Source organism: Bombyx mandarina, chromosome 17 (genome assembly GCF_030267445.1).
Source record: "Bombyx mandarina strain Sakado chromosome 17, ASM3026744v2".
Taxonomy (NCBI): Eukaryota; Metazoa; Arthropoda; class Insecta; order Lepidoptera; family Bombycidae; genus Bombyx; species Bombyx mandarina.
Genome location: NC_143223.1, coordinates 6,822,303 through 6,839,293, shown reverse-complemented (window position 1 = coordinate 6,839,293; position 16,991 = coordinate 6,822,303). Strand labels below are relative to the sequence as shown.

At 35.9% G+C, this 16,991-nt stretch overlaps 1 protein-coding gene across 1 annotated transcript in view; it reads right to left on the bottom strand.

Annotated features, from left to right (window-relative positions):
• LOC114253166 (uncharacterized) overlaps positions 1-16,991 on the bottom strand; it is a 51,715-nt gene that overhangs the window by 28,398 nt on the left and 6,326 nt on the right. The window contains exon 2 of the mRNA XM_028187927.2: positions 10,706-10,806. Within this exon, the coding sequence (XP_028043728.2) occupies positions 10,706-10,806 (101 nt within the window). The remainder of the gene's footprint in view (positions 1-10,705; positions 10,807-16,991) is intronic.

Here is a 16,991-nt window from a genome sequence, read left to right as displayed (position 1 = left end):
TTATTATTAATGTATATTATTATGTTAATAAAAACTCACCATATTATTAATATACTGAGAAATTCGATCTATTTTGACAAACTTATTAGAATAGTTTTAGCCACGGTAAACATAACAAACCTTCTGTATCTTTATTCAGAATTTCTCTACATGAAAACGGTTGTCGGGAAGTGATCGCTTTTAGATCGCCTATTGATTGATATTCAATGCAAAGTATGTTTTGATGTGCGGTGAAGTGTGCTACTCTTTACTCGTTCATGCTGTAAAAATATTTATTGAAATCTCCTACATGAAAATTGCGTACAACGAACCTGATCACGTCCTGATATCCTGTAGACAACTGCTTAGGCGCCTGAATATTTATATAGTCTGTGGTTTTTTTTACCGTGTAAACTGAGCACTGCGTGACACGTTTTTTTTATATATTTTTATTGCTTAGATGGATGGACGAGCTCACAACCTACCTGGTGTTAAGTGGTTACTGGAGCCCATAAACATCTACAACGTAAATGCGCCACCCACCTCGAGATATTAGTTCTAAGATCTCAGTATCTCTTTTGTCGTCGTGGCCTAAAGGAGGAGACGTCCGGTGCATTCGTATATAGCGATGCAACGGTGTTCGAATCCCGCAGGCGAGTACCAATTTTTCTAATGAAAATATGTACTTAACAATTCTCCCAAGACTCCCAGGTCCTACCACCAGTGAAAATATACATTAAAATATACGCTTTGAATTTTTATCCCAATTTATATTATTTTAATTCTGTAATTCCCGAACACGATCTACAAACGTATGCCACGTGCGCAGCACAAGTGATCATACCGCGGTTCATTAAATACTACAGTCACATTACGTACTAATTTCTAGTACTCAAGGTATATTCCGCTGTTCGATACCTATCATTAAAGCAGATCAAAGCACGGCAGACCCGCTTTTGCCGAAATCAATGAGCTAAGCAAAATATTAATGTTGTCGCCAATCTTGGGTCAAGACGTCATAGTCACTCTATTACACAACGGCTATCCTGTTTTTAAACTGGAAATCACGATTACTTAGTAGCAGATACATGCAGATCTGTTTTAAAAATTTGGGCACATAAAAACAGTATGCCAATAATTTTGCATTTTTGTAAATTTAGCGGAAACTCCGGGAATTTCTCAAATTTATTTATAGAATCTTGGAAGTTCGAAACTCGAATGAAATAGATATCGCTAAAAGTAAAGGTAATAAAAGTTTCAAAGGTCGAACTCATTCTATCGTGATCTCGTTATTGCTGCGGTTCGAATAATATTAGCGCTCTCTTCAAACATTTTAAATTCTTCTCTTTCTTAAATTACATTTGTTTTATGTTCATTCTAAATATGTAGTTATTTCATTTTATTTATAGTATAACCTACGCCACACCGCCTACACTTCGTTTATTACAATTTAATACTTTAATTCATTCCCTTATGATCTTTTTACACGCTTTATATTACCTTCACTTGTATCTTTGTATGTTTGTAACTGGCTCCTTTAGACGCGATTTTGACCCACTTTAAACGGCCAGATTTCATTCAAACTTTGTAGATTTATCGAGGACCGATGACAATACACTAATTTGACAATTAAGTCGTATCTATGTAACAGGTTTTGAATAAAAACATGATTTTACGCAAAATTATTAAATACTTGGCACACAAAATTTAGAATAATGCCATCTAGTACCTAAATATTTTAGATGCTTGCATTGTTAATGTTGGAGGGACAATTTTGTTTTTGTTGAGCACTCCGGATCTAGCTCTAACACTAGGAGTAAGGACCCCGGTAACCGTACTCGTCAAACTCGGTAAAGAGTTCGACGTGCAACCTAACCTAAACATCAGCCCGCTGAGTTTCTCACCGGATATTCTCAGCGAGTCGCGATTCCGATCCTGTAGTAGATTCATTCGCGAAGCAACTACTCTTGAGTTGTTAGGTCTCCTTTGGAAACGCTCGAGTAGCTGTTAACAAATCCCACCCCTCCTGGCTGAGTCCTTGCTCGCCCACCTGCCCTGGTAAAACTGGAAAGGCCTCCGGGCCACCAGTAATCTCTCAAACATAAAAAAGGTGTTTCACACGATATAAACACATCGAATACCCTCCAACACGGCACATACTTACATAACAACGCTAAGTAAAGTTATTGGACTTCAAGGCAACATCTAGACCTGTATTGTAAAACATCCATCAAATGTTGTGTCACTCAAAATAAACATTTTCTTTCCATAATTTTATTAATATATTAGATGGTAATAAAACACACACACATAACCAAAAACTGCTAGTGTGTTTTGTAAAATAAGAAATTTATAATATACGTAAGTGATTCTCAATTAAATTTTAAATTTAATAGTCTTAAATGTTATCCGAATTTACATAACAAAATTAGTAGACAGCTAAGTAAAACTCGTCATGTAACAACCACGTAAACCGAGATCTGGCAAGGTCGTAGCGTAATTAACAACTACAAGTCAGTGAAGTAATATAGCGACTAAGGAATAACAACTCGTAAAATGAAGTCCGCAAAATTTATAAATTTGCGTGGGCTCTCACTAAAATACGTATCGTGAATCCGCGTGGATAAATATTAGCATCCTGCTTAACTATTTTTTCCCTTCCTATACCGATAGCCTTGCTTATGGCTGCCGCAGCAGTCAAGCTGAAGTTTGAAGGACGGGAGACAGCTGTTAACAATACAATCTCAACTATAAAAAACTGACTTCAAACTCATCTCTGTTTTTTAGTGTTAATGCTTACGTTTTGATAGCTCTAGGCTTCGATCGCAATTAACACGGGGCAGACAAAGATAATGATCGAAAATAAAATCGTGAGTCCGTGGTATTATAGTCATTATCCGACTATTAGGCTTGATGTCTTTTGTACTCATTTAATATTTTGCTTTTCACGGCATGACATGACATAACATAACATGGTGATGACGATAAGGATAATAATTGATATTTATATATATTTTTATATGTATTTATTTAAGTACGAGTATTTGTATCTATAAATATTATGTATGTTATATATTTAAGTACCTAATATCACTATAACACTACACCTACCAAGGTTCATCTCCGCACTCCCCTAGGGTAAACTGTCAGAGAATGCCTATGGCATTAAGTCCGCCTTTATACTGTCAAGTATATAAAATTTTAAATAAATAAGGGTGATGATCACGATGGCACATTGAAGGTGAGGCTGTGAGTAATTAATAATAATGAGAGTGGTGACCCAAATAATAGACAGTGAAAACGGGAGTACATGTGGATGCAACGGTGATTATGATCAAAAGATACGAGCTATGCGTGACATTTCTCAATCCTATATATTGAATAAAGTATTCAGTTCATAATTTTTTCACAAACATTAATTCCTTTAATCGTATCATATGAATAGTCCACCAGTTTAACAACAGAGACGTTATACTGACTAGAGGAACACATACACGTGCATGTGCGATATTAAAATCGATATAACGTCGATGATTTATTCAAATTCATAGCATATAAAACCGCATAGTGCGGTCGGTAATCCACAGCCTTGACGAACTACAATTACAAAATGTCACAAAATCTGGCATGGAATTTTGTTCGGCGACACATTGCTATGAAGCATGTGGAGCAAAGCATCTTCTTCTTAGTGTGTCATATAAACCAACTTACATCAATTTATTCTAATTCAGATTCCAGCCAGTAATGAAATCTCGACGAACTGAGAGCATGAATGTTCTGAGTTGGAAACTATGTATTCACTAACTTTCACGTGATGCTTCAGTTACAATTTAGTTCATCCTGTGGTTTTAATTGTTTTCATTTGAGTAAATTGAATATTTGTTTTCATCAGAGATAATAAATTAAGATACTTTTCTTGAATCAGTTTATTATCTTTTCGAAAAAGCTGATACTCGTACTACACGAATTGTCTGCAGCACTCTACACCTTTTAACATTGATTTGACCGACGATTTTTTCTCTTTACGTTTATCCCATCGGTGATGACCCGCGTCGCCGTTTTCTTTAAATTTTTTGTCAAAGTATTCACGGCTTACGATCGTGTTTAGCTAAATTTCATTACTTTTTTTTAATTTTTTTTATTGCTTAGATGGGTGGACGAGCTCACAGCCCACCTGGTGTTAAGTGGTTACTGGAGCCCATAGACATCCACAACGTAAATGCGCCACCCACCTTGAGATATAGCTTCTAAGGTTTCAAGTATAGTTACAACGGCTGCGCCACCCTTCCAATCGAAACGCATTACTGCTTCACGGCAGAAATAGGCAGGGTGGTGGTACCCACCCGCGCGGACTCATAAGAGGTCCTACCACCAGATCTTTATAGTACAGTCAAACCTGGATAAGTGAGAACTGGATAAGTGAGAAAACTCTATAAGTGAGAGTAATAGCCAGGACCCGTCATTTTACGCTCCCAAAACCTCTATTAGAGAGAAACAGAAACTTCTGTAAGAGAGAGTCGTTTTTCCCTCATGGACCTCCGTAAGTGAGACTGCTACTTATCTATACCTCTATAAGCGAGAGTCGAGCTTTATTTATTTATATTATTTAGGAGGAAAAAATGAAAAAACAAATTACAAGTTTAACATCTGTTATTTTATGACTCATTGTTAACTTTTGTGGAACTCCCTACCATTGTTTTTGAATTGTTTACTCGTCAATATTGAACCTATTCTATTTCGTGGAACTAAATAACGTTGTTATTTTATCGCATTCTTTTCGAATGGACACGTGTGCCTGTGTACCGTCCTGTTTGTCGGACTTACTCTGTTTATCGTTAATCAATTGCGAAGGAAAGTTTTGTTCTGCATCATGTGAAAACGTAAAATTAAAGTACTGTCATTAAGTGACAAACTTAAAATAGTGAATGCGTTTGAATCCGGAAAATCGCGAAATAAAATTCAGAGGGAGCATTAGCGATAAACTCGGGTTAGTGAGAAACCTCTTTAAGCGAGAACGAGATTGTGCTCCCTTGAACTCTCTCTTATCCAGGTTTGACTGTATATAAGCGGCCCGCTCTGGCTCCGCTCGCGGCAACAAAAATTTCAATATTTGACATTGTTTTATTTTTTAAAATAAAAGAACACTTATTACGACATAACTGTAATAGTTAGACATATGCTGTCGTGACACTTTTTGTAAACAATAATGTGTTCTACAAAGTCGTAGTACATTATTTTATTATATCATCAATAGTTTTCGCAGGGCACGTGATGTAAAGAATATTTTAGGTAATTTTTTTACACCTTGGGTTACATTGTTGGACTTCTAGTAAGAACCACCAATTTAAAAAAAAAAAAAATATTTTCTATGTCACTCGGGAATAGTGTAGCTTCCAAACAATGAAAGAATTTTTCAAATCGGTTCAGTAGTCAAACAAACAAGTCTTTCCTCTTTATAATATTAGTATAGATACAGATCGATGAAGTATTTTCTCGGGGGATAACGTGTCAAATTGGAAGGAGACATTAGAATGTAATACTCGTTCATATATAGGAAGGTCAAACGATTTAATGTCTCAAAGTAGCACGCACATTATAGTGTCTACCGATTCTGCTGCTTTAAATTGTATGTGTATTTGTCTCCTATGCGTTCCTAAGCCATTCGTCCCATAATGATGAAACTTAATACGGTCCTTGTTGGCACTTCATGGAAGGTGTTTATACCATACAATTAACGATAGTAACAGCGGAACGTGACCTGATATTACTCGTAACTTCTAAAATATCATTTTTCAAAGTCAAAAATGATTCGATCGATGCTAATGTACTTTATAGAGGCGACGAATCGTTAGTTGAGTTGTTTTGTTCGAAGAAGTACTTTATATTACTGTATTATTATGATTCCAGTTCTATGAATAAATAATAGCACTTAGAAAAATAACACATTACTTTAAAAGCCCACATTAACGTTGTTGAAAATATTTTGAAAAAGACTTTTTTTTTTTAATACCTATGCTGATAGCCTTGAGAGGCTATTTCAGCTTCACCCTAACGTGTGTAGGTGAGCTCACGGGGCTCAAACGGGAGTGTTGCTAACACTGACTCTAGCAAGAGCAGTGCTTCGCAGAATCTACCACCGGATCGGAAACGCGACCCACTGAGAAGATCCGGCGAGAAACTCAGTGGGCTGTGTGTGTGTATGGGTCGTCGCTCGTAGAGCCCTTCGTCGCAAGCGACGGGTTCGACGAACGTGTTTAGCTTTCGACCGGTGCTTGTGGTGCCTAAAAGCACCGTTAATGGATCGGGAGGATCTGTAATAACGTGCTTTGGGCGACGTCGACTGTTTACCATTCGGTCTACAGAATCGGGTGTGTAATTTCCAGCGGCCACGAAAATACTAATAATATTACTATAGAACAATAGTCGGCAACCCGCCGGCAGCTCTTTGACTTCACGGCTCAGTAGCTCTTCCGCGAAATGTTTACTTCAGGCACAGAATATTCCTTACTATCTTCCCTTGATGAGTAAACATTTTTGAAACGTATGACTATAATTTTATATACTTTAAAAAAAATGGCTCTTTGAATAAATTTCAATTGGGTGTTACACGTCTATATTCGGTTGCTTTAGAATAATTGAAAATATTATGTAATTGCACGAAATCTATTAATCTTTGAGTTGATAGTTTGAGCGATGTTTAGTACAAAAGTCTCTTAGAATGTAAAGACTAATTGGCCTCTAAGCAGTTCGGAGTTCCTCACAAAACGAAGCGATACATCACTATCGAACCCTGTTTTGTAGTCCGCTTTGAAGGGTTGGGACGGCCGCTTTGCTTTTCAATTAAAACTTAGAGTTTAGAACTTAGACCTTGTATCTCGAGTTTTCTATGGATTTCAGTAACTACGTACCAACAAATGGGCAGGGAGCACATTCACCATTACCAATTTTTTATGAAAAGTAGAAGTTAAGGTGTGCACTGCTCCCATCTATCATTGATTGGTGCTGCAACAAAAAAGGAGTCCGGATTATCGATAATCGAGAACGCACATAACTCTTGTGTTTACTGAAAAACTGTAGTTTTCTGTGAACCGTGTGTTCCATCGCAAATAGTCTCCGGAACCACGTAAGAAAATTCCATCGCCTTATTTCTACAATCACAATTCCAAATATCAGGATAGAAAGTTGTTTTGTTGCAACGAGCAATTCAATTCGCCTCCTCGCTATCAACGCTATGATATTTTCCTTCTTTAAGCGAGTTTTTAAATTCGTTCTTAGCAGTATGGTAGCTTTTGTACCCTGCCCATTTGGAAATGAACTAAAATAACCACTTATATTTCAGTAGGCGGTAGGTTAATGTCTTTTAGATGCCAAAAAATTACGCAACAAACTTTATTATACTGTAACATACTTATTCTTATTTTTTGACAAATCTTCCACGGAAGGTTTAAACATTGTTTTAATGTGATCAAAATAATACAACAAAAACTTTAGTTCGGAAAATACTAAAGTGGATGCACATTAAGAGATCAGAGTGGGCCGAGGCCTGCCCGAGGGCTCTCGTTCCCGGCAGATGACACTCATCAAACCCTCTCATCTCGCGAGCGCTATTGCTTTCATCAAAATTAACTAGAAAAACCTAAAACATTCTACTTCCCCATGACAATTTAATTTAAAACGAAGGGAAAATGATGTGCTATTTAAAGAGAACTAATTTTATGTATATAAAAATGAATTGCTGCTCGTTAGTCTCGCTAAAATTGAGAACGGCTGGACCGATTTGGCTAATTTTGGTCTTGAATTATTTGTGGAAGTCCCGAGAAGGTTTTAAAGTTAGAAAAATATGAAAATTCTCGGAATTAAAAACAATCGGAAAAAATAACAATTTTGTTTTTCCTTTGATGTGGCCCCCGTCGGACGGATTCCTTTTGTTTGTTTTAAGTTTATTTTATACAAAAGTTTAGGTCTTTTATTTATCGATTGAGGCACTACAAAGTCTGCCGGGTCAGCTAGTGTACAGTAAAAATAAACAACTATTTTAGTGTCATCATTAGATTCACATTTACATGTTTATGTTTACTAATCTTCGCCCATTGATGGAAATTCGATCATAATCACTGACAACTCAAGATTTAGATTCATTTCGTTCTTAAAAAAAGCTAAAAATAGCTTATTTTTAAAATAAACGCTTAATTGTAATTAATTGGGGTAAATTATGTGTAGCAAAAAAGCAATCATATTTCGTGGTGTCAGAATTTAAGATGGAGTATTATTGTATGTTCGATAAGATAATAATATCACAGAATATTATATTATGTATTTATAATAATGCGGTTCTGAAGTCCACTTATATAAAATACGCTATTTTCGGGCTCACCTAACGGATGAACATCAATTGAACCGTTAACTACTCTTCCAATCTATTTCAGTAAATAGCCACAGTCCGTAGAAAAAACAGTGAAACAAAACGAGTTTTACTTAGAAAAACTCTTGATTTATTTAAAACGCCAATTTACGATATACAAAGGTCAACTAAGTTACGAACATTACAATGATCAATGTTATAATATAATTGGATTGAAGCCAATGCAGTTTCATTCAAGAGGCCGTATTGTTATGTCCTTGACCCTACACCACCATTATGTTGTTCTTATTCAATTCAATTTTAATACTATTTAAAAAACTACATACTTACCATTTTCTATCTCAACACATGTGTGTGTGTGTGTTTTTTTTAAGCATGTTTTTTGTTGCTTATGCAATTGATACTTTGAATTCAGCTGCAATTTTTATGTCATAGGTATCAATTTACGGAATTATAACGTGTACGGTATTATTGTTAGTTCCTCTACTAAGAAATTAAATAAATATAATAAAATATATAACACATATTTGCTTCAAAACTGATGATTAACATTCGAGGAAATGTTATGAAAAATTAGCATATTATTCCTTATTCACATTTAAATAAATAAGAACCTTTAACAAGTTAATAAATAATAAAAGCTTATATTTAATTTTTATATTGTTAGCCCTCCATTCAATGTTTATGTATCTTCAGGATAACTCAAAATAAAAAATTTGAATTCGTTCTATGAAATTCGTATGTTATTGTTTTACCTAATTATACTTTTTATGTTACCTATATTAAAATTTCGGTAGATTTCTTCTGTACCTTTTAACTCGTATCTTATACCTTTAAACGAGCAATTCTTGTACATTAATATATATATAATCTGAATCTCGGAAACGGCTCCAACGATTTTCATAAAATTTAGTATACAGGGCATTTCGGAGGCGATAAATCGATCTAGCTACGATTTATTTCCAGAAAATGTTGTTTTATTCGTGTTTTCAATAATCAACTCTTCCCAACATCTATTGGCGAATAATAATACTATTTTTCTTAATTGAGAGCAACTAACCGCTTTAACGACACAACAAGATGGCGTTATCAAAGAAAAACAGAGCAAAGCTCGGTTATCATCTAGTTACCTTTATTTCGCATTCAAAAACAACTGACTACATTTGTCACGTAATCTTCATTAAAAACTTAATTTAAAGTTATCTTTACGGCTGCGACACTGATCGTAATCGCTACGAACTTCATTCATGGTGTTCGGTTAAGTTCCTAATCGTATTTTTTGTATACGTTTTAACCGAGATTACTCCATTCTATAAAATATACCGAACAGCCCCTCGCTTGTCAAGTTGTTAAAGACCTTAACTTTTATACAACAAAGTCTGGATTCGGTTGCGTTCGGATTGTCTTTGTGTAATATACATATAAGGCATTGATCGTCACGTGCACATGTTTTCGGCGTCTCTAAAAGAACAGTGAAAACTTAAGGGTCGTTGAATATAGAAGGTATGTTTCTGTTTATTTATAAAGAAATAACAACTGATTCCAATGAAGCTAACACGTGGTCTAATCGTTCTGAACCGCCTACACTGGTTTATATTTTTGTATAGTGTTTGAAGATGTCTGTTAATGCCCAAGCCATACCCAGCCTGTACTGTTAACTGAACTATTTCGATACATTATTGAAACCCATTCCGGGTGTAAATTGACTGTTTCCTTAGCCAACATAGACTAAAGCAATCAGAAAACAACATTAATTTACGAAAATACATTAAACAGTGAACTTTATTTACTATGTATTATAATATTATTAAATCATAAAGTCGGCCGGATATATATTACGTAACAATGGTATTAAAATAAAAAAATTGTTGATTACGTACTACATACATTACATGTATTTTGTATATAGGCGTTTTAAGGATTTAGTAGAATGGTGATATCGTGTGGAATTGAACAAAACCGTATAAAATAATAAAAGGAAAAAGTCTGATAGCGATTTCAGATTTTCATCTATTATCAACCAATAGTTTAAAATCTTGATCTTCCAAATTGGCTATTCGTGATTTATTTTGATGATTCGGGTTTTTTTTTTGTTACTGAAAACATATTCATCTTCTCTATGCCAAGAGATACCGAAATTATTCACATCAATGAGTCAACATATCTAAGCCCCAACACTTAATAGACCATAACTATACGTGAGAGCTTAGAACTTATGTCTCACTGTGGGTGGCGCATTTACGTTGCAGATGTCTATGGGCTCCAGCAAGCACTTAACACCATGTGGGCTGTGAACTCGTCCACCCATATAAAGCAATAAAAAATAAAAAATAAAATACTTCATGATTATTTAGTTACTCTTACCTAGTACCGGCGACTGGTTGCCAAACTGCATCAATGGGTATGTTGGCTGGCGGTAGTGGCTCGCCGCCCTCTGACCCCGTTTCCGTTCGACCTTGCCAGGTCTGAAAATGGAAACAACAAGTTATATATATTTCTTAATCAATAGAAAAACACTCTTCTTTTTTTTCCTACCTAAGCTGACAGCCTTGAGAGGCTATTTCAGCGTAACCTAAACTAGTAGGTGAGCTCACGGGGCTCAAACCTGACGACGTTGCTAACACGAACCCTAGCAAAAGCCGTGCTTCGCAGAATCTGCCACTGGATCGGAAACGCGACTCACTGAGAAGATCCGGCGAGAAACTCAGTGGGCTGTGTCTGTGGGTTAATTTACTCGTCGAGTCCTTCGTCGCAAGCGACGGGTTCGACGAGAACGATGACCGGTACACTCTTCAATGTAATCATTTTACGACTAAATTAAATTGGCCGAAAATGAAACTTGCAATTCAAAAATAAATTTTGCCAGGGGTAGTAACAAATAACATGTGTTTATATCGGAAAACACACCGACTTTATGAAAAAATGCTCTTTTTTCCCTATCCATGCTGATAGTCATGAGAGGCTATATCAGCGTTACACTAGTGTGTACTAGGTGAGCTCTCGGCGCTCATACCGAAGGTGTTACTAAGACTGGCCCTAGCAAGAGCAATGCTTCGCAGAATCTACCACCGGATCGAAAACGCGACCCACGGAGAAGATCCGGCGAGAAACTCAAACTCAGTGAGCTGTGTCTATGGGGTGCCCTCCAAAAAGCCATAAAGTAAGATGGTGCAATTGTGTGCCAAAAATAAAGGCTTATTTTAAGTATTTCGTAATGTCGGATATGGCAATACGAAATTAAGCTGTAAAAGTATTTTTAATTATTTCCACGACTCGCTTACAAAAAATAATAATTAAATATTAAGGTTATAAAATAAATGATTCGCGATCTACATCTTTATAATACATAAATGTCAAAATTAATAGGAGCAATGTGTCTCAATTCTTAAGGAATATCTATTAAACTACGTATGTACATACGTGTTGGTGTTACCCAGATAAGTTTCTCATCTAACAATTTACTAATAGGTACTTTCATATAAAACAGAAAAACATGGAACATGTAAATTTATATTATTACATTGTGTAATAACAAATAAATATGGAAACGAAGTACAAACATAAAATATTCGTGTATTTTGTGTAACTTTTGTAGACGTTCAGATATTATGTTCCCACCGTAAATAATGATTCATATCACGTATTCATTGACAAATCGAAACAGTAACAGCGACTTCGACCATTAAAAACGAACAAAACACGCACATGTTTATTGGTGTGAAATGGCTTGGCTGGTTATTTAGCTTTGGAGTTATCGTACAGCTTCTCTTTTCCGCTAAGCAGTTACGTTTCGATTCAAAAGTTAATCTTATTCTTTAATAATTGTTTTGGGCTTCGTGTCCACTTTTTTGGCACGAAGTTCCTTATGGGATGCGGAGGGGTACCATAACCGAGAAAAAACGTCCGTAACATAAGATTTTATCTTTACGCTTCGGTAGTAACAGCAGACGGTAGTTCATCAATAGTAATGTAAGTAAAATAGTAAATACTATATGTAACTCGTCGGGTTCTCGTGAGCCCTTACGAGACATGTTTCGGGCCTCGGGGCAACCTTCTCTGTCCTTGTTTTTATGATTGAAAGGTTGGATATTTTTACTTGTAAGTTAGTAACGTTCATAAAAATGTTCAAGAGCATCCTCCACGTTAATAATAGGTTAAGTAATGTAATTGTATAATTGTAGGTATATTGTGAATAAAATTATTTTCTTACATTATAAGTTAGATTAGTTTTCGTTATTGTGTTGTTTTGTCGTGTAGTTGTAAGGAACATTATGTACAAATTCAGCACTTTGTCTTGTTTAGTCGTGCGCACATAGCTTATGTTGCAAGCCAGATTTTGTTTCTTTTTACATGTGTTTTTTATGTATCTTTTAAGCTTGTGATGTGTATTGTGTGCCCGGAGGCCTTTATAGTTTCACCAGGGCAGGTGGGCGACCAGGGGCTCAGTCAGGAGGGGTCCTCTCTATCCGGGCTGTGGATTCTCTACGTCGGCTTTTTACATATATATTGGCATTTCTGTGATGACAGGACACGGGTTCCAGGGTACGGGTGCCATAGAACACACATGTTGACTGATCTTCTGTTTTCTTTGCTGCTCTTTGGTTTAGCTCTTCCTTCTGTGCGAGTCAATGCTCCCCTCCTTTTTTTGAAGTGAAACTTCTTTAGAATCGTTGTGATGTGATTTCAAACTCGATGACAGGAAAAAATGAAACGTGAAGTTAAAATATCAATTCACAGAGGGCGCTACCTCATACTATAAAAGATGATTTACAATTATTTCTATTTAGTTTGTTATCAACAGATGTCACTGCACGTAAATTCAACAATTACTGAATTGCGTTGACCCTTGGGATTATTCTTATTTTTTATAAGTTTCACTTCTACCGCGTGTGACTTGCACCCACACACATTTTAATTTTTTTACTGTAACTCGAAGACATTGTATAATATAATACAGATACAACATCACCATTGTGCTGAGCTCAGCTAAATACTTATCGTTAACAAGCTAGCGTTTTATAAATTCTCAATTTAAAATGAATACTAACTTAAGACAAGATAAGCTCGTTGTTTCGTGTACCTACATTTATACAATAAACATGCATATTTGTTTTTTTTTCGGTATCAACCAACTGTACCTGTTTGTAGTTGTCAGGTATCGTATAACCAGTGATCTTATGTATATTAGAAATAGAAACTAGCTTAAATTTTTTTTTAATGTACTTTTTAAGTTGCTTTTGCTACTTTAAGTACTTTTGGATTTCAAATACTGTAAGCAAGTACCTAGTATTTTCCGTAGGAAAGATATAGTATCAAGCACTTGTCCACAGACGACTTCCACGTTGGAGGAATAATGTCAGTATTCAGAATCGGTCGTTCAAATTTTAAAATAGCGTAATTACTGGTGACAGGACGCATAGGACCAAGGTACCGCTACCATGCCTACCGCGAATCATTTATTCTTTTTGGCTGGGATTGGACCAAACTGGACCAAGGTGGTCACGACCCTCAGTAATGAGGAAACGACAAAGAAGAAGGCTGGGATTGTGCAATAACCGATATACATACATCTCTCGAAGTGTGTAGAAATTTCACGTTTCTGTGGAACCCTGCAACCATGAGGGTGGCACAATTTTTTTAATATATTTCCGATTCGTTTATATATCATTTAATACGTTAGAAGCATTTTTAAATGATCAATATTAAAGGTTTCCATCATGATTGTCCGTTTTTATATAATAGCACTAATGTTTTATCAGTATTGATTCTTTGAAACTTCGCGGTAAGCTATATCATTTTGATTAAAACGTGTACATTCAAATCAAGTTACAAAGTACACAGGGGCACTCTGTTCGGTGACACGATAAACGAATCATTGCTCTAGTGTGTCGACCCACTTAAAACATTTCTATATCTCGTCTACATAGATTGTAATACCGAACTCATTGTCACCAAACATTTAACTAACTAATAACAATATTATAGGGTTTTGTTAAGGGATTTTATGACCTGGTAACTGAGACCTTTAAGTCATGTCTTATTTTAACTTATATTCATATTTTTATGAAAAATGATATTATGGAGTGAAATGAAATGAAGATGATTAATTTGAAACATTAATCAACTGGGATGAAATTAAATGGGATGAAATATAATCTCAGTAAAATGGTGGTCATTTACTAAGATTTTTTCAGTGGACTTTTTGGAGGAACCCGAGAAGTTACGTTCAGCGGCTTTGTTTCATTTTCCCACATTTGTGCACTTTTACAGATATTAAACAGTTAATAAACCACCATTATTACACATTTAAACCCGAAGAAACACTAAATAGACAAAATAAAACAAATTACATAATTTCACTCCTCGCGTTCCCGCTAAAAAGTCCCCATATTAAAGGGTTAAATTTAAATGTCAATTAGGTTAAATTTGAAGGAACAGATAATAAATAAAACTTCTCTAGCAATCCTTTGATTTGTTAGTGAATCTAATCTTCGAATTTGTGGGTAATTTCATAAAATAAATACGTTTTGGTAACTATAGATAGGTGTTTAGATTATCACCCATGATTACATTTAGGCAAATTTAAAAAAATAAGTAATGTGATAAAATATATTAGTCTTATTGGCCTTACGTCCTCTGCCTATATCATACACAGATAAAGAACCTTAATGATTGTAAAAATAAGTTGAGAATCAATATCCATGGACAATTTTCACGAGCTTATTTTGTTTCGAGTTAATTGTAAAAACGCGTATCAGATAAAATGCAGGATAAAATGCAAACGTATCGTAAGTGGAATGTACCGTAAATGTAAAATGAAAATATGGTAATGTTAGCAGACTTTATTTAATTTAATATTAGAATAATGCTTAGGTGTTAGATACTGCAGCTACTGCAGCAATCAAACATAACTCATTCACTTCAGTTTATCATTATCAAAGTTGAACTGAAAACTTCAAATAATTCCAGTGGTTGTAAATTATACTTTCACCGCGTTTACTAATAAACAATTCTAAAATTAGTGTTAAAACATTATAACAATTAATATGTACTATACTACTGCTTACTTAAAACATGTTGTCGAATGAAGTCGTAAGGGATAAAACGTCCGGTGCATTCGTTTTTTTTTTTTTCGTATCTTTGCTGATAGCCTTAAGAGGCAATTTCAGCTTCTCCTTGACGTGTAGGTGAGCTCACGGGACTCAAACCGGGAGTGTTGCTAACACTGGCCCTAGCAGTAAATTGTTTCCGTTTGATGGGTGGGGCAGCCGTTGTCCCTTAGAACCCTTAGAACCTTAGAACTCATATCTCAAAGTGGGTGGCGGCATTTACATTGTAGATGTCTATGAGCTCCGGTAGCCACTTAACACCAGGTGGGCTGTGAGCTGTGTTTCTATGATCTGTGGGTGCATTCGTATCGAGCGATGCACCGGTGTTCGAATCCCGCTGGCGGGTACCAATTTTTCTAATGAAATACGTACTCAGCAAATGTTCACGATTGACTTCCACGGTGAAGGAATGACATCGTGCAATAAAAATCAAACCCGCAAAATTATAATTTGCGTAATTACTGGTGGTAGGACCTCTTGTGATTCCGCACGGGTAGGTACCACCGCCCCGCCTATTTCTGCCGTGAAGCAGTAATGCGTTTCGGTTTGAAGGGTGGGGCAGCCGTTGTGACTATACTGAGACCTTAGAACTATATCTCAAGGTGTGTGGCGCACTTACGTTGTAGATGTCTATGGGCTCCAGTAACCACTTAACACCAGGTGGGCTGTGAGCTCGTCCACACATCTAGACAATAAAAAAAAAATAAAAAAAAATTTGCACCCAGGCAAAAAACAAACAAACCTTTTCGTCACTCGAATGTCCCCGATGTGAATATATTTTTTACGAATGAACATGATTAAGACATATTTATCTGTTAAAAATGTCAGAACATAATTTTATAAGTTAAATGTCATTTATATTGAAATATGTTTGATTATTTACTCAGGTGATTCATATTATTCGTAAAACGAAGTGGCTGACTCAACTATTTGAATAAGAATTGACTTCGCTTAGTATATTACATTTCGCGATGAAAACGAAAATATCATTATATAAAAAGACAAAATTATTCCAGAAAGAACATGGATCCATACAAATAGTCTGAATTCTTGATGCCCATTGTCCACAGTCCCCTTTTTTATTTTATTGCATAGATGGGTGGACGAGCTCATAGCCCCTCACAGCCCACCTGGTGTAAAGTGCTTACTGGAGCCCATAGACATCTACAACGTAAATACCCCACCCACCTTGACATATAAGTTGTAAGATCTCAGTGCAGTTACAACGGCTGCCCCACCCTTCAAATCGGAACGCATTACTGCTTCACGGCAGAAATATTCAAGGACTCACACCCGTGCGGAATCACATGAGGTCCTACCACCAGTAATATAAGTAATAATAGCGGCCTCCCGCAAATCACTTCACGCACTCACACGCAAACAGAGCCCTGTGTGCTTAGTGCGAGTTTTTTAACATTCTCGATAGTGTAAAAGTTAGCTCATATTTGTACGGAATGGGATTGTTTGCCTACGTTTGCCGCTAGGGGCGTTGTTCCAACCGCATACAAAATTGGGTTAACTTTTACGCTATCGAGAACGTT